The sequence below is a fragment of the Mastigoproctus giganteus genome, chromosome 7, assembly GCF_048544385.1.
Source record: "Mastigoproctus giganteus isolate SK-2022 chromosome 7, ASM4854438v1, whole genome shotgun sequence".
Taxonomy (NCBI): domain Eukaryota; kingdom Metazoa; phylum Arthropoda; class Arachnida; order Uropygi; family Thelyphonidae; genus Mastigoproctus; species Mastigoproctus giganteus.
The window spans coordinates 118,827,933-118,848,589 of record NC_143581.1 but is presented as its reverse complement, the minus strand read 5'-3'; the positions used below and the strand labels follow the sequence as shown (position 1 = coordinate 118,848,589).

General features: G+C 39.1%; 1 protein-coding gene across 1 annotated transcript in view; it reads left to right on the top strand.

The window, feature by feature from the left end:
• The window catches only part of LOC150083166 (FERRY endosomal RAB5 effector complex subunit 3-like), a 1,535,539-nt gene that overhangs the window by 988,724 nt on the left and 526,158 nt on the right, over nt 1-20,657 (top strand). Inside the window, exon 16 of the mRNA XM_090378412.1 lies at nt 14,579-14,675. Coding sequence (XP_090234538.1) covers nt 14,579-14,675 — 97 coding nt within the window. The remainder of the gene's footprint in view (nt 1-14,578; nt 14,676-20,657) is intronic.

Sequence of the window (20,657 nt, the reverse complement as noted above, 5' to 3'; positions counted from 1 at the left end):
GCTGTAGTGAAGGTGCCCACCTCGTTATAGGGGGATAGCCCAGGTCAGGATGAGAGTTGACAGGTGGCAGTGGGGTTACCTTCCAGGCAAGGGGAGGTGGGTTCCAAACATGTTGGGGGGCTAGTGTGAGAACAACCAACCCAGGTGGTAGGAATGAAGGTCCTTATGTTGGATCCTTATGTTGGAGTGCCTGTTTTGGTGCTCTATCCCACACTGGCCAGTGTCTGCATCCCACACCAAGCCAGCTAACTAGCCATGGCATGGTGTCTACTTGGGTGGACAGGGGCCATAATAACCACCTGCTCACTAGTCAATCCAGGGATGCTGAGCAGGCAAGTTTTCCACTCGTGATCATTCACTCTGTCCTCTCATTCTGATTTTATTGTTTTTTTCTTACATTTTATATATATATTTTTTTTTTCACACATCCATCCTCTTTCTCACACCAGGGGAGAATGCAATGGTGTATGATGTAAATTAATATACTAATGTCTAATAATTAAGGTTAAGTAAGTTAGATTAGGAAGAAAACTAATAACTAGGGGTTTATCGGTATATATTTTGTGTTCTTTCACATTTACAACTCTCATTCATCCTGATATTCATCTGATTTGTTTGGCTCTTTCTTTCTGGTCTACACACCTTGTGCACATCAACTTACCATTATTTTTCAGTTGCTGTGCAGCCCTGGCTGCATATCTTGCTGGCCTGGGGGAGGGGGATGTGCAGTGTTTGCATGGTGGTGGTGTTGTTAGTATTCGGATCACGTTATGTTTGTATGTCTAGACCAAGGAAATTATTACAAAATGTGTCTTCTCACAGTCAGTTGCATTCATTCCTTCACTCAGGCCATTTACCATAACACTCTTTCTTGCTCCCTTACTGGGTTACTATCTTTCACCAAAATCAACATTCATTTCTTTTACCACAATTTCTATTTCACTCTGTGATTCAGTGCCCACCACATTCACTCAGTTTTTCAGACTCTTTCATTCAACCTTCTTTCATTCTACATTGTATCCCCTTGCAGCTTGCTTACTAATATTTTTCAGCTAAATTGCTTCCCTTGCTGCCTGCACATTTCCCTCCCTTACACAATTACCGTATTTCCCCACGTATAAGACGCACCTAAATTTTGGGGCCCGAAATTTGAAAAAAAAATGTATTACATAAAGTTATTGAACTCAAGTTTTATTCATCATAAAATTCATACAACTCGTCACTGTCAAAACTCCCATCCATTAGCTTGTCCTCATCTTTTTCTGATGACGAATCACTGTCTTCATATATTGCCTTGTCCTCAGTTCCATCTATGGCATTTGAAATGGCACACTTCCTAAATGACTTGACAATGATCTCAGTCTTGATATTATCCCAGGATCTTTTGATCCAGGTACAAACTTCTCCTATAGTTGGTTTCTTCACTCTTCCTGCTGGTGTCAAATTGTCCCCAGAAGACTTTATCCATTGGTTCCATTCGTCTCTCATGTCAGCTTTGAAGGGTTTGTTAATGCTGACATCAAGTGGTTGGAGCTGGGATGTCAAGGTATGATGGCAAGTTTTGTTTTTTGCTCTGCAGCAATCTTCTTTGTATTTTTTGTTATGTGTGCCCTAAACTGATCAAGCGCCAATAGGGCAGGTTTGCGTAAGAGCCCACCTGGTCTCCTGCTCCAAACTTTCTTAAACCAGATGTTCATCCCATCCTGATCCATCCAACCCTTGTCAAGAACGTGGACAATCACTCCTCGAGGAATGTCTTCTTTTGGCATTGTTTTGCGTTTGAAAATCAGCATGGAGGCAGTTTGGTTCCGTCGGCACAACAAGCTAGAACAACTGTATAATGGTTCTTTTCATGTCCACTTGTCTTCACAGTTACAGTTTTCACCCCCTTCTTATCAACAGTTCTGTTACTTGGGACATCAAATTGAAGGGGGACTTCGTCCATATTTGCAATCTGTCCCAACTCAAACTGATGTGTCTTCCGACAATGAATGACAAAACGATGAAATTCAGGGACCTTCTGCTCATAGCTTTCAGGCATCTTTTGAGCAAGTCTGTGCGTGTACGCATGCTTAGTCCATTCCGTTTCATGAACCTGAAGCACCAATTGTGTCCTCCTTTGAAATCAGTAACTTCTTTTTCATCAGCAATTCTTCTTGCCTCATGCTGAACCATCTTTGTGGACACAGGAATTCCAACTGCCCTTTGCTCCTTAATCTATATCTTCAATTCCCACTCTAAATTAGGCCATTTTGCTGACTTGCCTCTAATGGCCTTCTTCTGCCGTGGAGTTTTCAGTAGGGTTTCTTCTTCCCGCAGTCTCGGATTGTTTTCTCAGTTGGAGGAGGACCAAACTTACATTCAGCAGCACGATTTCCATTCACTTTTGCAAACTGGATCACTTTTAACTTGAATTCAGCACTGTACGAAAATCTTTTCTGAGCCATTTCTGGGCAGAACGTGGCAAAACATAACCTAATATACCGGTAACAAATGTGAAACAATGAGGGCAAAGGCAACAAGCGCGAAAAAGTGGAAAATGCAAGTAAAAAAATCTACAACCACTGTATAAGATGCACCCAGTTTTTAGACCCCAAATTTTTCGAAAAAAGGTGTGTCTTATACATGGGGAAATACGGTACTTAGTAGGTGTGGGGGCCCAGGAAGTACCCTGGTTTAGTAAATTTTAGGTAATGCAGATTCTCAATTTACCGAGATAGATGGTAAAATGAAAATCCCGGTTAATCCAAAAATACAGTCAATGTCCCCAACATACGTTCCAGGACTTCTTACATAAGTTTAGTTTTACATAACTAGGGAATGATTAATAAAATATTGCTCCTATATCCGTGATATGCCAAAATTACATAAACCACATAATATCCTTAGAAGAATGAAGAAAAATAGTTATATACAGGGTGTCTCAAAAATATTGGTACAAACGTTTATGGGAGGTAGGTAACATCTAAAGGATTGTGAATCGCATAGGAACCCATAACCGGAAATGTCACCGTAAGTCGGTACACAGCGCTGTTCATCAGTTCGCAAGAGGGAAAATTTCTAGTTTACTCATTCAAGCAGTAGTCGCTGCACGAAGAGCATGCATCGATATACGAACAGTGAGCTGGCAGACATGCACCTAGTGTATGGATTAGTAGAGGGCCACACGGTGTGCGCCCCCCCCATGCGGCACAACATCACTTCGCAATAAATGTGTGGGCAGGTATGGTCGGTGACTGCTTAGTCGGCCCATACCTTTTACCATCCCGCATGAACTCCGCTAAATATCGATCTTTCTTGAACAAGTTCTGCCAGGGTTACTTGACGATGTTCCAGCAAATGTGAGACACAACATTTGGTTTCAACATGACGGGGTACCTGCCCATTATGGAAGGTGTGATTGTGACCATTTGAACAGTCGTTTTGGGCATCGATGGATTGGCTGTGGTGGACCCGTTGCCTGGCCCCCACGTTCACCTGATTTATCGAGCCTTAATTTCTTTCTGTGTGGGGGCCCTCAAATCTATCGTGTATGAATCGCCTGTGGAGGTGGAAATGGATCTCGTGGCGAGACTTGTCTGCGCTGCTGCTACTGTCAAAGAAACTCCTGGTGTGTTTGACCATGTCTACCAATCCATGCTGCATCGGTGTCATGCATGCATTGCATCTCATGGTGGAACCTTCGAGCATCTGTTGTAACATCATGAAATGCATCCATCTCGTACTCCATTGTTAATATTATGTCAAATAAATGTTTGCCACTAATTACTGTCTTGTGTCATTTCTGCTTCCTGTACCCTGCTACTACTTTCCCGTGATGTTTCCGGTTATGGGTTCCTGTGCAATTCACATTCCTTTAGATGTTACTTACCTCCCCTAAAATTGGCGCCTCCGTAGCCAGGTGGGCAGGAGCAGCAGTGCGTAGCACATGCTTCTTGATTAGACCGGGGTTCGACCCCGTGACCACCAAATATGGAGGATGCGGAAAGGTCAGGGAATGACCACCGCATATCACGGAGCAATATGGCCTTAGTTGCTAATGATCCTAAAACCCAAATAACAAACAACCTCCCCTAAACGTTTGTACCAATATTTTTGAGACACCCTGTATTTTTAATTAGTTCAATTAAAAACTTTAACTGGGGACAGTGGTGAAGTTGTTGGAGTGGACATATGAAATGAAAACATTAAAGGAAGAAACTATACAGTAAAAACTGATATGTATTTTGTAGCCCTGGTTATCATAGTCAACTTCATTGGTGCCAGTCGCTTCACCGCTTCTTGTATTCTGTCTTTTTCCTTTATTATTTTGTTCACTGTTGACACTGACAAATCTAAATTCTGCACGATACTTGTTCATGTTTGACCATCTTCAAACATCCTTATTTTAATTTTCTGATCCAAATCGATCGCTTTCCTTTTCTTGGTAGATTTACTAGTAGCACTCTCGCTTATTCTCTTAGTCGGCACCATGATAAAAGTCAAAACGAAATTTTATGAAAAGAATTTCACAGGGTTAAGGCGAAAACTCACTATTTTCACCATATTCGAGCTCACATTTTACCGAAACACATTTCACTGCCATAAAACAATAAAAACAATTTGCACATTCTGGGTTATTGAGCTTTTCTGATACTGCAATTCATTATAAAGGTAGTAAACTCGATCTTATTGCATTTGCGATAATACCGATAGCTGGAATTCTGTGGGATTTTATGTTATTATGGTGAAATGTGTGTCCCCTTCACTGAAACCTTCAGCCATATAAAAAAAAAAGCTAAATAAATTTTAAAAATCTTTTCTTCATTCCTATTTTTAAGCTTGTAATTCCATATCCTGCTTGTGCAATTTGTGTGTGTGTGTGTGCCATGATCATCTGTATTGATTGCTTATTACTATTATTATTCTGTTTTAAATTTTACAAACCTAAAAAAGAAAAAAAAAAAAATGAGTGAAAAAATTAACATAAGTTCGAAGTTACGTAAGTCAGTGACTTACTACAGTACAGTATAGGGTGTGCCAACCCCATACTCACCAGATGTGAGCCCCTGGGGTTATTTATAATGGTTCATTAGAGATTTAACAGATGCACTGCTTTCAAAAATTTTTGAATAATTTAAAGTTTTTGTTTAATTGAAAGCGCAACTTGTTTTTTGTTTACCCATCATTTTCGAGATTTCTAAACAAAAAAAAAAAAAAAAAAATTCATTATCCCTGACATAAATACCGAAACAAAATTTTTCTCTTTGCTGTGCGACGAAACAGAACAATCGAAACGATGCACTAAAACAAACTAAACATTTCTTCCCTCTCTCTCTCTCTCTCTCTCTCTCTCTCTCTCTCTCTCTCTCTCTCTTTTTTTTGAGCATCGGGTGTGAAGACAGTGGGGATTGCAAGATAATAATCTCCCAATGACGACTTTATAATGCCCTGTTTGTCGCTTATTTACGACTTGTAAAATATCTGGTTATACCTGTTCTAGATATTACTTGAATTTTATGATTTCTAGTTGATTTTTTTTATTTGGAGTCTTGAAGTGTCCCAGTTAATCCGCTTCCCAGTTAAACCGATCCCGGTAAATCAAGAGTCTGCTGTATATGTCAGGGTGCTGAATACAGCTGCCCTGTCAGTTTAGAATGTCATAATCTGGATGTGGTAGGAGACTGGGCATTTTTAGCTATTGATTAGTCTTTAGCTGTGGGGGACGCTGAAGTGCTTGTCTCTCTGGATATTTCTTCTTATTTCAATTACCTTTTGTGTGAAGGTTTGTAAAAATCTATAATTATTCTCTTCTTCTATTATGAATAAATGTTTCTGCCCTGTGGAGAGGGGCCAGTTTCTGCCATTAGCTGTGTTCCTAGTATATCATAAATTATACATTCATAGAGAATGTTTGTCCAGTCTTCACTGATGCCACAGGTACAGTTCGGGTCATCAGTCACCCCTAAGGAAGTTAATTTTGCCTTTAGGGAGCCATGATCTGCTAATATAAAGGTTGTAAATAGTTCAGGGGCATACCACTTTGGCGGCTTTGGACTAACCATTGCCATTTGTGGCAGAGACCTTTTGATAACAAGACCTCTGGTTTCTTGCTCCGAACTTTGATTGCCATTGCTCTTGGAGCTTTGTGGCTATTCCTTTTCTTTCAGCGTTGATATTATTGGCTATGTAAAGGACTATCCCCAGAAATAGGAGGGAGTATATGATGAGAGGCTTGTCGATCAATTAATATAACTGGATAGATCCCATCCACCCCAGGTTAGACAGGCGAAGGCAGATTACGAGAAATCTTTGGCAAAGGATGCAAAGAAAAACAGCAAAGAGTTCTTTACTTATGTAAACTCTATAAAGAAGGGGATGAATCAGATTGGTCCACTTGATATCGATGGTTCAACTGTTGATGATCCTGCTCAGGTAGCTAACAAACTAAATGAATATTTTGCATGGACATTCACACATGAGGAGTTATTCAGGGAGGGGAATGCCAGAGGTGTATTTAACTCTGGCAGTGAGCTAGATAAACTTGTAATAACTGACAGTAAAGTGGAGGAGAAATTGTTGAAGATAAACACAAGAAAGGTACCTGGGGTGGATGGAATCTATCCAGTTATATTAAAGGAGGTGGTAAAGAAAGTAAGCAAACCCTTAGCCATAATTATGAGAGCTTCTCTGGACTCAGGGAGGTACCTATCGACTGGACATGTGCAAATGTGACCCTAATCCACAAAGGAGGATCAAAGGGAGACACAGGTAATTCCAGACCTGTTAGCTTTACTTCTGTTCCAGGGAAATTAATGGTGGCACTGGTTAAAGGAGTATTGCAGGATCATCTAGACAAAACTTCAGTTATAGCTCAGATACAGCATGGGTTCGTTAAGGGGAAGTCTTGTCTGACAAATTTGATTGGATACTATGATGTAGTCACAAAGGAACTGGATGCAAAGAATAACTTTGATATCATATATTTGGATCTTAGAAAATTCTCTGATACTGTTGCACATGGAAGACTGCTCCACAAATTGGAGCAGTGTGGCATTGGAGGCAAATTGCTATTATGGATAAAGGGGTGGTTGAGGAGGAGAAGACAGTACAGAGAAGGGCCACAAGATTATTGGTAAGAGCACCCCTTTGTTCCCTTCACCAATCTTGTTGCCCTTCTTTCTACTTGTTCTAGCAACTCTACATCCTTCCTCAAATGAGACCTCCAGACCTGGAGTGGCCTGCCTTGTATAATGGGATAATCACCTCCCTGTTCCTGCTAGCAAAATTGCTATATGTCATTGACAAGACTCCATCACCTGCCCTTGCAAGCCCATCTGCACTGCTCAGCAAACTTCATATTTGACTGCACAATTATCCCCAGGTCTTTTTCACTTTCCACTTCCCTGAGTGTAGTACCAAACAGTTGGTACATTTCTCTTTGGTTATTGCTACCCATATGCAGTATTTTGCATTTGTAAATGTCAAACTTCATTAGCCACTTCTCAGCTCATTTGCCCAACTTATCTAGATCCAGTTGGAGTAGCATACTGTCTATACTGTAATTAACAACCCTGCCAACCTGTGTATCATCTGCAAACTTGGACATTAAGCCTGATATACCTTGATTAATATCATTGATAAATATACGAAACAACAATGGGCCCAACACTGAACCCTCGGGAACTCCACTACTAACATTAGTGGAGTTCCCCAGGTGGGAGACGACAGAAAGTTACCACTTTCTGTCATCTCCCACTCAACCATCCCTTTATCCATTGTAGCAACTTACCCTTAATGCCACATCTCTCCAATTTGTACAGCAGTCTTCTATGTGCCACAGTATCAAAAACTTTCCTGAAATCCAAGTATATGATATCAAAATTATTTTTGGCATTCAATTCCTTTGTGACTACAAGACCTCCCTTTAGCAAATCCATGCTGTGTCTTAACTATTACTGCAGTCTTGTCTAGATGATCCTGCAATGCTTCTTTAACCAGTGATTCCATTATTTTCCCCAGAACACAAGTTAAACTAACAGGTCTATATCTTCAACAGGTTCAAAAGGTGAGTTGTGTCACCTTTTGAACCCCCTTTGTGAATTGGTGATACATTTGCACACCTCCAGTCCATGGGGATCTCCCCTGAGTCCAAGTACTTTCTTTGCTGCCTCTAATATAATTGGATAGATCCTGTCCACCTTTGTACAATATTTCCTGTTTCCCTGATAAGTCACTGATAAATAGTACATAATACAAGCAAATTTATTCACAATATAAGCAATCTGTTAATGTTAAATGAAATGTTAATAACTATAAATTTGATTACTTAATCAGGTACAATGGTCCTTCTTAATCACTATCTTTTTTGAAGAAATCAGAATATCTGTAGAGTAAAAGTCTTATTGTTTGTATGTTATTATTATTACTAGTAGTAGTGATAAATGATGCAAGAAAGCAAGCTGATATTTGACTGCACAATCAGCCAAGGAGGAAAAAAATACACGTGGTGTAGTCTGAGCAATAGGAAGGATTCCATCAGCATTGAGCTTACTCAATCTATTTAAAGCCTTAAACTCCTCAAAACTAGTCTGCAGACCCTTCAGTTTGCAAAAAAAGTGTCTTTACCTTAACTGGTAAGGACACCTTTTGTCCATTTAAAGCCTTAAACTCCTCAAAACTATTCTGCAGACCCTTCAGTTTGCAAAAAAAGTGTCTTTACCTTAACTGGTAAGGACACCTTTTGTCCACCTCACCAACTTTGAATTTGAAAGTGTCTGCATTTCTGCCCAGACACGATAGGAGGGAGTATATGATGAGAGCCTTGTCGATCAATTCGGCCCTGGAGGGATTGTGCAAGGCTCAAGGGTTAGAATTTTTTTCAGCCTGGACTGTACTTGTTAACAGGAGAGATTGCTTCTACAGGGATGGGATACACTTAAATAGAAAGGGTGCAAGAATTTTTGCTGATGCTGTCGAGGCAATGTTAGGAGGGTCGGAAAACTGCTAGTTGGGGGGGATACAAGGACTAATAAATTAACAGTAGCCACTGGCAGAGGAGAAAGTGATTCTTGCACTGCTTCTATTGAAATGAGCAGAAGCCTGAAAAACAAGATGCAGGATATTTCAGAGACTGCTGGGAGTCATTGCGGTACAAGTAAACACATGGGTTGTGTTAGGGTAGCTAGGAATAGAAACAGGTGCATGTATACCTGCGTGTACACCAATGCTAGAAGTTTGGTAAATAAATTTGATGAATTTGATATCCTGAAAAAGGCCTCTGAGGTTGGGAAATTCATATTTTAGTATTAAATCAGCTCACACCAACCATAAGAATAAGTATTTACTCTAACTAAAATATTTATTTACATATTAAAATAAAATAAATATTTACAAAAACTGCTATTATATTAAATATACATGTAAAAACATTAAAACTGTGATAAAATCCTTGAGATAAAATACACTAAAATAAACCGGATTAAAAGCGATAAAAACGATAAAAATCTCTGGAGCTTTCGGAAGCTTGCGCTCCCTTCCTCAGCAGTAACAAAACTTCCTGCAGCACGTCCATATATATAACAGGCTCACGGTACCTATACACGTGGTGCATTTAAAGCATGGTCTGAACTGGAAGTGGAAATAGCTCGGGAACGTGTTAAGCAAAACCGTTCATCCGTACTTAGAATAATAGTTTCAAACTATTTCAAACATAGTTTCAAATAGTTTCAAATTTAAAATATTGATGAATTTGAGGTATTGCTCAAAACATCAAAGGCAGATATTGTTGGGATATCAGAGACGTGGTGTCACACAGATATAAGGAATGCGGAACTGGAATTTGAGGAATACAATGTGTATAGAAAGGATAGACAGGACAGGAGGGGAGGAGGGGTTATGCTATTAGTTAAGAAACACATAAAATCCAAGGAAGTGCAGCCAGTCGACATCGATGGACAGGGCAATGTCGAGTCAGTTTGTTGTGACATAGGCATAGGGAAATCAAAATTGAGAGTGGGAGTGTGCTATAGGCCTAATGACTCTGATGAGTATAATAAGATATTGTACAGGGAAATAGAGTGGGCCAGTGGATCGGAGAGTCTTATAGTGGGGGATTTTAATTTCCCAGATATTGACTGGAATTTGTGGGTTGGTCACTCACACACTAGCGAGGCTTTTGTGGATTTATTGGATGATTGTTTTCTACATCAGCATGTTCGTGCAGCAACAAGAGGGAGCAATACTCTTGATCTGATTATCAGTAGTGATTCTTCATGCATTAAGAATCTGCAGATAAATGAACCACTAGGTGGCAGTGATCACAGTGTGTTGAAGTGGGATTTACTCAAGGAGGTAACTACCATCAGAGGTAAAGGGAAGGGTTTTTGTTTTCGTAAAGGCGACTATGATGGTCTGAGACAGTATTTAAATTCTATACAGTGGGACCAACTGATGATGTTACCAACAGCAAACTCAAAATGGGAAGCATTCAAGGAACTAATCTTGGAAGCTACCAGGCTTTACATACCAACTAAGAAATATTGTTCAAGGTTTAGGCCTAAATGGTTGTCAGATGAACTAATGAGACATGTGGCAGAGAAGAAAAATGCATGGAATACATACAAATTAATGGGTGACATGGAAGCCTATGATAGATATAAGTTGGTCTGTAACCAAGTCACAAAGGAGATTAGGCAGGCAAAGGCAGACTACGAAAAATCCTTGGCAAAGGATGCGAAGAAAAACAGAAAAGAGTTCTTTACCTATTTAAACTCAAGAAGGAAAGGGATGAATCAGATTGGTCCACTGGATATTGATGATTCAACAGTTGAGGATCCTGCTCAGGTGGCTAACAATCTAAACGAGTATTTTGCACCTATATTCACGCATGAGGAGTTATTCAGGAAGGAGATTGACGTAGGTAAAGTAAACATTGGTAGTGAGCTAGATGATTTTGTAATAACTGAGAGGAAAGTGGAGGAGAGATTGTTGAGGATAAACATAAAAAAGGCACCTGGGGTGGATGGGATCTATCCAGTTATATTAAAGGAGGCAGCAAAGGAAGTAAGCAAACCCCTAGCCATAATTATGAGAGCTTCTTTGGACTCAGGGGAGGTATCCATAGACTGGAGATGTGCAAATGTAACCCCAATTCACAAAGGAGGATCAAAGGCTGACACAAGTAATTATAGACCTGTTAGTTTAACTTCTGTTCCAGGTAAATTAATGGAGGCACTGGTTAAAGAAGCACTGCAGGATCATCTAGATAAGAATTCAGTTATAGCTCAGACACAGCATGGTTTTGTTAAGGGCAGGTCTTGCCTGACCAATTTGATTGGATACTATGATGTAGTCACAAAAGAACTGGATGCAGGGAATAACTTTGATATTATATATTTGGATCTTAGAAAGGCTTTTGATACTGTTGCACATGGAAGACTGCTGCACAAATTGGAGCAGTGTGGCATTGGGGGCAAATTGCTGCTATGGATAAGGGGATAGTTGAGTGGCAGAAGACAGAGAGTGGTAATCAATGGACACTGCTCAACGTGGACTAATGTTATTAGTGGAGTTCCTCAGGGTTCAGTGTTGGGTCCGTTGTTGTTTTCGGTGTTTATGAATGATATTGATGATGGTATATCAAGTTTAATGTCCAAGTTTGCAGATGATACAAAGGTTGGCAGGGTTGTTAAGGACACTACTGAAGCTATGCTGCTGCAACAGGATCTGGAAAGGTTGAACAGATGGGCTGAGAGGTGGCAAATGAAGTTTAACATTGACAAATGTAAAGTACTACATATGGGAAACAGTAACCACAGAGCAACGTATCAACTCTGCGGTACTACACTGACAGTGGTAGAGAATGAAAAGGACTTGGGGGTAATTGTGCAGGCAGATATGAAGTTCTCTGAGCAGTGCAGACGAGCTGCAAGAGTAGCTCATGGTGTATTGTCAATGATATACAGGAATTTTTCTAGCAGGGATAAGGAGGTGATTATTCCCTTGTATAAGGCAATGGTTAGGCCACATCTTGAGTACTGTATACAGGTCTGGAGGCCTCATTTCAAGAAGGATGTAGAGCTGCTGGAATGTTCTAGGTGATGCATTAAAAATATCTGACCCACAAGGTTTTCTTTTCATCTGTGATTATTGCCAGCAATAAGCTTGCTCAAGAAGATAACATCCATTTTCATTCTTCTTTCATGTAGTGTGATTCAATATGAAAATTTTCACAACAATTGTGATAAGCTTCTGTGCTACATTCTGTTCTGCTATTATAGCCCAATCATTTTTTGACATGGATTTGAACTTTTCAATCATAGCAACTAAGTATTCAAGGTGTAAGTCATATGCTAACTTAGTCAGATATATATATTATAAGCATTTACATGCATATATTTACTATAATAAAATAATATAAAATTTTAATATTATAAAAGCGTTCAAAAATTAAAAAAATAATGCATAATAATATTAGGAAAAGGTGTGGACAATTAAAATCTGCAAGACTCTCTTAAGAAAACTGAGTTCATTCCAAGGCAGTTTTAATCATTGTGTTGATATGTATATTAAATGAGGCATGACCAAGAAATAGTACACTCGAGCTCACTGTGACTGTATCTATTTTTTACTGTAGTAATGCTAACTATGTATTTGAAGTAGATTTTTTCTTTCTCGAATTAGTAAATCTTATACTTTAAATTTTTCAGAATTTTAACCCTGCAGTGACAGTGTTATACCTGTGAGGTCTAACTTGGAAATAACAAACAAGCCAGCATTAACTGTTGGTTGAAGATAAAAATCTGTGATTTTCTGTTCCTTCCTAAATACTGACAAATTTTTGCTTGGTATGATTTTTTTATTTTTTTTTACTGTTTTCCCGGAGTTACAGCATGAAAACACCTGTTAGGTCTAGCACCATCATGTTTGTTAAAGGTTATTTTGCAATAGCATGGGAATCACACTTTTTGCTATAAAATATTTTATGCTGTTTGTTGCTAGCTACAGCTTTCTAGCTTAAGGAATATTTAATCTTGAAGAGATTTCTCTTTACTGTTTAAGAAAAATAATGACAACACATGATTTACTCTCGAGAGGGTTGTTTTAGCAAAAGATTTTTCATCACTAATCTTGTGTCATGCTGTTATTATTATTATAAAAAAAATTTTTTCCCCCCTCCTTTATGGGATATTTTCTTCTTTGTGACAGGTACTGGTAGTGAGCACATGGGTGGGTTGGTTATGTCCAGTTACTATTATTGTTATTGTTGGTAAAGGATCTCTTTTAACTATTCTCCAGCTGTTCAGAGTTGCAGCTTTCTGGAGTTCCATGTAAGTGTTCTTAGGGGGGGGGGCTATTCTTGCTAGGTTCATATATATATGCTCTTTGGCAGCATACTGGTAGTTGACACGATGATCGATACTTGTTCCATATGCCATATATATTTGACTTCCTGTCTGAGTACTTCCTGATCCCTTCCTTGTATGCTTCCTGGAGGTTGCTGGTGTTGATAACCCAGATCGACAAGTAGGAAATGGTTATGTCTGGTCTGTTGTACTGGCATCTTGTCCGTTATTATGGCATGATCCGAGTACATTCTGTGATTAGAGGTCCCTAGTGTGGACTGAAGCTCATACTTGTAATATGGTAAACTTTCTTTGATTAGCTGGTATTTTTGTCCTAGCTTCTAATGTAGTATCCTGGCAACATGGTTGTGTCTCTGAGTGCAATCCATCTGGATATTCACCCTGCATCCTGCAGTGATGTGCTGGATTGTTTTTGGTGGCATCATCTACATGTGTCATATGGTACTCCGGGGTCCTTGGCAGTGTATTTCCTATAATTTATAGCGTTGAATACCTGGTCTTGGATGGTTTGCATGAATTCTTCAGTCTTGGGGAAGAGCCTTCGATCCGCAAGCCAAGCATTGGAAGTCTTCTTATCTATGTAGTCTGATGGAGGTCACTGTAGTGTCTGCCCTGGAGTGCCTTCTTTGCTTATCTTTCTGCCTTATATCAGTGTAATCTTGTTGAGGTTGAGTATTGTGTGCCGTTTATCTATCTTTTTTGTAGCTTGTAAGATTGGTGCCATGTTTTGTTTGAATTTTCTTTTTTTTTTTTTACTATGGTTTAAAATCAATGTATATAATTAAGAAAACTGATTGTTAGAGTGTAGGATAGCTTACTCTGTTTCTCAGATTGATCAATTGGGATCATTTGCTCTCTTTGATATTGTCTTTCTTCTCCTATTTGCCTGAACATACTGACCACCAAGAGGAGTCGTGTGTGTGCATGTGCACATGTCTATGTGTGTGTGATCAAGGGACCAGTATAGGCTTGAGAAATGATACTTTATATTTAAAATGTTAATTATCTTGGTATTTCAGCGGTTTAAATTGCAGTTATCATTTAATGGAAATAATCCGCAAAGATAAGTTTAAAGTCATGATTGGATATGTTGATTCTGTGTATCTTTAAAAGTGGTTTTATCATTTGTTTATTCTGGTGGAGTCATCAAATGTTTTTTTTTTCCTACATAGTATAAGATTTTTTAAATTCTAAAAATTCCAATTTAATATTCCAATTTTTCTTCCCCACAGTTATATGGACTGGGCAAGGAAATTTTTTAACTATAAATTCCAGTTCAGAAACTATGTCTCAGAATAGTGGTATATTTTGGGCTATGATGCAGTGTAGGTAAGTTAAAATTATTGTACACTGTAATCTATAATGAAGTTGATATGCAACAAGTTAGATAATGTGTACCCTTCAGGTATACATTTGATTTTTATTTCTTAATTGAATTTTTTCTTTTGCTGTGGTTATAGATATCAAAAGTAAAAATCTAATTATCTTGTTACCAGTTAATAAATAAATAAAATTTCTGTCAATGTTCAGGAATGGCTATATAAGGTCAAAGGAGTTTATCAGATAGAGAGAATATGAAAACATCATTTAGTAGTCACATGGCTTGAACCATGGTGAAATGAAATGCCTGTACGTAAAATTGCATTTGATCACTTGGTTGCAGCAGCCTATGGAAAAAAAAAAAAAAAAACTCCATGATTTGGGCACCTCTATGTGGTGAGGGGGACCTCCTAGTGATGCTGCTGGTCTTCCAGATTAGTATCACTGGGAACCAACTCCCATCCCTTGGTTCCAGGATTACGTCATTGGAATCCAACCTGTGCAGCCGTGATCCGTGAAAACTTGGAAAGGGGGATCCTGGTGGTTGAGCGGCCCTAGCCTTAATTATATGCCACTTTGGCTCATGCTTCGACAAGACAGGAGGTCCTGGACTTGCCCATATGGGATCAGTCAGTGGGGGTTTTTATTGCTAGGGTCAACTGCATTCCAATAAGTTAACAGGTCAACACTTGACCATTTAATCCACCTGGAAACATCTATTCGTGATGCTTTCCTGAAACGTGAGTACCAGATGTGGGTTTTCTTTGATATGGAAAAAGCGTATGACACTACTTGGATATGGAATTTTAAAAGACAAAGATAATTGCCCTCTTTATAAAAAACTTCCTTGCAGACTGATCTCTCCAAGTTCGTGTGAGATCTGCCCTCTCCCAGCCATTTTGCCAAGAAGAGGGAGTTCCACAAGGATCAGTTCTAAGTGTTACGCTTTTTGCTATCAAAGTTAACGCTATTACTGAACAACTTCCTCCAACCGTAAACAGTGCATTCTTTGTAGACGACTTTAGCATCTTTTGCAATCATGCAATATGAGGGTCATTGAAACACAATTACAGCATGCCATTGACAACATCAACTCTTGGGCAGTGTCTAATGGTTTTAGGTTCTTGTCACAGCAGACCGTCTGTGTACACTTTTGTCGCAAACGGAACCTTCACCCTGAACCGGAACTTAAACTTGGACTAAACATCATTCCAGTAGCACCCAATACAAAATTCTTGGGGCTCATTTTCAATAAGAAGTTGACATTTTTACCATACCTCTGTCAACTGTGGACAAAGTGCACAACCTCCTATATACTCCACTTTACTCCACCTTTATCGTGTGCTTGTCTGATCTGAATTAGACTATGTGTCCCAAGTGTATGCATCGGCTAGGAACAGCATACTTAGGTGGTTAGACCGAGTTCACCACTAAGCCATGTGTATTGCTACTGGAGCATTTAGAACGTCCTGTCCAGAGTTTATATGTTGAAGCAACTGAAGCACCACTGTCATTCTGACGAAAGCAATTGTCTTTAAATTAAAATTCCTGCCAGACAACCCTACGTGGACATTCATTTACGAGCCACAATGGGAAAATCTATATAACACTCATCAGACTGCCGACCGTCCCTTTGGTATCCGCATTCAAGAGCTGCTCAGAGAGCTGGACGTCGGAGAAGACAATGTTGCCTAGTCACCAAGGCTACCACTTCCACCCTGGCATGCTCACTTAACATCATGCAATTTTTGCATTAAAAATTGGGGTAAGGCCATAACTCCATCTTCTGTCTACCAACAACTCTATGCTGCCCATTGAACCGAATATTCTGACTTATTGCCTGTCTTCACTGATGGCTCGAAGTTGGAGTTGTCTGTAAGATCTGCTGCTATCTATCCAGGTTGGGAAGATTCCCTATGAATGCAGCATATATACAGCTGAGTTGTATGCTATAGAGTTAGCCTTGGACCCCATTAAAACCCACAAGTATCAAAGGTGTATGGTGTACACTGACTCTCTAAGTACACTGCAGGCCTTATCAGGGATGAGGTATAATCCTCAACCATTCTTGACCCAGATCCAGCAGATGCTACATTCTCTGTCTGAGTGTTCATTTGATATTCATTTCGGCTGGATTCCAAACCACATTGGGATCAATCAGGGGAAATGAACTGGCAGATGCCATGGCCAGATTGCCAGACCACCACAACACTTATGGCCTGTTACTCCCTTATAGAGTGGGGCTTAGAGGGGAACAGGCATTCTGTTAGATAATGTGTGTTATCAGACACTCAGTCTAAAACACTGATGGATACAATATCCTTAAATTTCAGAAGATTTAGGAGAAGTTCGGTTGGCCTGCCTCCCTAAAATCCACTCATGCACACCTTCTCAGTGGTAAGCCCTGTTACATCACTTAGGTGGCAACGAACATGTAGAGTGGTTCTCTTCTCGCGCCTCTTCACGCCTGGTTGGTGTGAAGAGGAAAAGACCAAACCCTCCAACACATGACAGTAAGATGAAACAAATGGCCCTCAGTCCCCAGCAGCTTTTACTCCCCCTCTTACGGCAGCGAGAGGATCAGAGTGTGTTAAGAATCTCTGGGTATGATCAGGCTGCCATGCACGGAAACTGAACTTGGCCTGTTTAAGATCGCTCATCGGTGAAGACAGGATACTAGAGCTGGAAAAGGAATTAGAAAATGTGAATTGGAATATCATCGGTTTGGCTAAAACAAGAAGAAGAAATGAATCACTTATAAGTTTATCAAGTGGAAATCTGCTGTACGCCAATGGAAACAGTGAAAGCAGTGAAGGTGGAGTTGGCTTTCTGGTCCATAAAGATATAAAAAAACAACATTTTGAAATTCAAAAGTACATCACCAAGGGTGTCAAGACTACTACTCAGGATTTCTAAGAGGTATAAGCTAAAGGTTATAATGATTTATGCACCAACATCTAGCCATGATGATGAAGAGGTTGAAGAAATGTATACCGAAATTGAGAGTCTTCTAGATGAACAGAAAACGCACTACACTGTCATTATGGGGGACTTCATTGCTAATGTTGGAAAGAGACAAAACAGTGCAGAAAGGGGAATTATAGGAAATTTTGGAATTGGTGAAAGAAATGAAAGAGGTGAAAGACTTGTGGAATTTCCAGAATCTAGAGGAATGTCAGTAATGAACACTTTTTTCAAGAAAAGGATGAACAGAAAGTGGGCATGGAAGAGCCCAAATGGATTAAAAACTAATGAAATCGATTTCATTATCGCTAACAGAAGATATATTGTGAATGATGTTACTGTCCTGAACTAGGTAAATGTTGGAAGTGATCACAGAATGGTAAGATGCACACTTGATATAGATGTAAGAAACGAAAGGAAAAAACTGACTCGAGTAAATAATACAAAGAGATAACAGAAGAGGAGAAAAAGCAGTATGTACTGGAACTTAAGAACAAATTTGAGCTTCTGCAGATTATGATACCAGCAGTGGGGAAGATGGATCACAAATTAGTAACACATACAACATACCTGATATCCCTCCTGATGAGGTAGGACATGCGTTGAAGAAAATGAAGAATCAGAAAGCCTCGGGGGAAGATGATGTTACTGTAGAGTTGTTAAAATTGGAAGGAAGAAACATGATACAAAAATTGGCAAGACTCTTCTCAAAATGCATTAGAAAAGGTGTGGCGCCTAAGGAGTGGAATAATGCAATCATGGTTTTGCTGCATAAGAAAGGAGATAAATCAGAAATTGGAAATTATAGACCAATTAGCTTGTTATACCACATTTACAAATTGTTCACAAGGGTCATTACTAACAGATTAGAAAGAATATTTGATGAGAATCAACCGAAAGAGCAAGCTGGCTTTAGGACAGGATTCTCAACTATGGAACACCTTCACTTAATGTCACAGCTAATGGAGAAAGCAAATGAATATAAAACACCATTATGCCTGGCATTTGTGGATTATGTAAAGGCATTTGACTCCATACAGCATAATACAATGTTTCGGGCACTGGAAAGACAAGGCATAGATACCCCATATATTATGATTTTGACTGCTACCTCCTTTATTAGACTAGACAAAGACAGTAGTAAATTTAAAATTGAGAAAGGAGTTCGACAAGGAAACACAATATCTCCAAAGTTGTTTACTGCTGCCCTTGAGGAAGCTTTCAGAAGATTAGACTGGTCGCAGAAAGGAGTCAATGTGAACGGAGAGTACCTAAACCATTTACGATTTACAGATGACATTGTGGTTATAAGCCACGATCCCAAAGAATTAGAGGAAAATCTTAATCAGTTATGCAGAGTTAGTAAGGATTTTGGATTAAAGATGAATATGGCTAAAACAAAAGTAATGATGAACAAGTATGCCACAGAAAGGGATATAATCATTGAATCAGCAATAATTGAAAATATGGAGTCATATACTTATCTGGGACAAGTCATTAGCTGTAATAATGATAAATGGATGGAAGTCAAGAGAAGAATAACTTTTGGATGGATAGCATTCAGGAAATATAGTCACATACTGAGGAGCAATATCCCAATTTGTCTGAAACGTAAAATAATGAACCAATGTATAGTCCCCACCATGACTTATGTAAGTGAAATTTGGGCACTCACCAAAAGAATGAAAACTGAAAAGCTGAGAACTACACTGCAAAGAATGGAATGAATTATATTGAGAATCAGACTGTTAGATAAGAAGAGAAACACATGGATTAGTCAGCAAACTCAAGTAAAGGACATTCTTATCAAAACTAAAAAACTAAAATGGTCTTGGGCAGGACACATAGCTCAAAGATATGATGACAGATGGACTGAGAAAATAACAAAATGGTACCCAAGAGGATTGAAGAGAAAACCTGGAAGACAACAATGGAGATGGACAGATGAAATTCATGAGTTTGTGGGTAGTAAATGGATGGCTAGTGCACAAAACAGAAGGAACTGGAAGGTTGTTGGAGAGGCCTTCATCCTGCAGTGGATTGAAAATGGCTGATGATGATGACTATACTACAGGCAGCTAATACATGCTAAATTACTCTCCCAAAGGCAACAATCTTGGCATGAGAAATCACAAACAAGGTCTGTCAGATAAAGCCTGTAATCCAACACTGGCAGTCTAGTCTGCCCAGGAAGCACAGAGAGGAAGTTTGTTCTAGCTTTCCTCTGAATAGGGCACAGTCATCTTACACATGCATTTGTGCTCACTGCAGATGACTCTCCTATGTGTGAGAACTGTGGCATCATTTTAACTATTTGCCACATTATAACCGATTGTCCACGAATGTGATTCATATTTTACCATTTTTAGTCATCTGGCTGAGCCTTATATGCTTGGTCACATTTTATCCGACAATAACCATGTGTCTGCTGTTTTAGCTATTTAAAATCAGTGAACTTTTTTACTTGTATTTAAAATTTACCTTTTATTGTTATCTCTTTATTGATATATCTTTTATACCTTTATGTCATTATATATCTTAACATGCACGACCTAATTTATGAGGTCACTGAAAGCTTAAATTTTTTATATATCACCTGGTTTTGGTAAATTATAATGTTCAAAAAATAAGGTTCTGTTTATACTCTAGCATTATTGTTCAAGGTTTAGGCCTAAATGGTTGTCAGATGAATTAATGAGACATGTGGCAGAGAAGAAAAATGTATGGGATACATACAAATTAATGGGTGACATGGAAGCCTATGATAGATATAAGTTGGTCTGTAACCAAGTCACAAAGGAGATTAGGCAGGCAAAGGCAGACTACGAAAAATCCTTGGCAAAGGATGCAAAGAAAAACAGAAAAGAGTTCTTTACATATTTGAACTCGAGAAGGAAAGGGATGAATCAGATTGGTCCACTGGATATTGATGGTTCAACAGTTGAGGATCCTGCTCAGGTGGCTAACAATCTAAACGAGTATTTTGCATCTACATTTACGCATGAGGAGTTATTCAGGAAGGAGAAT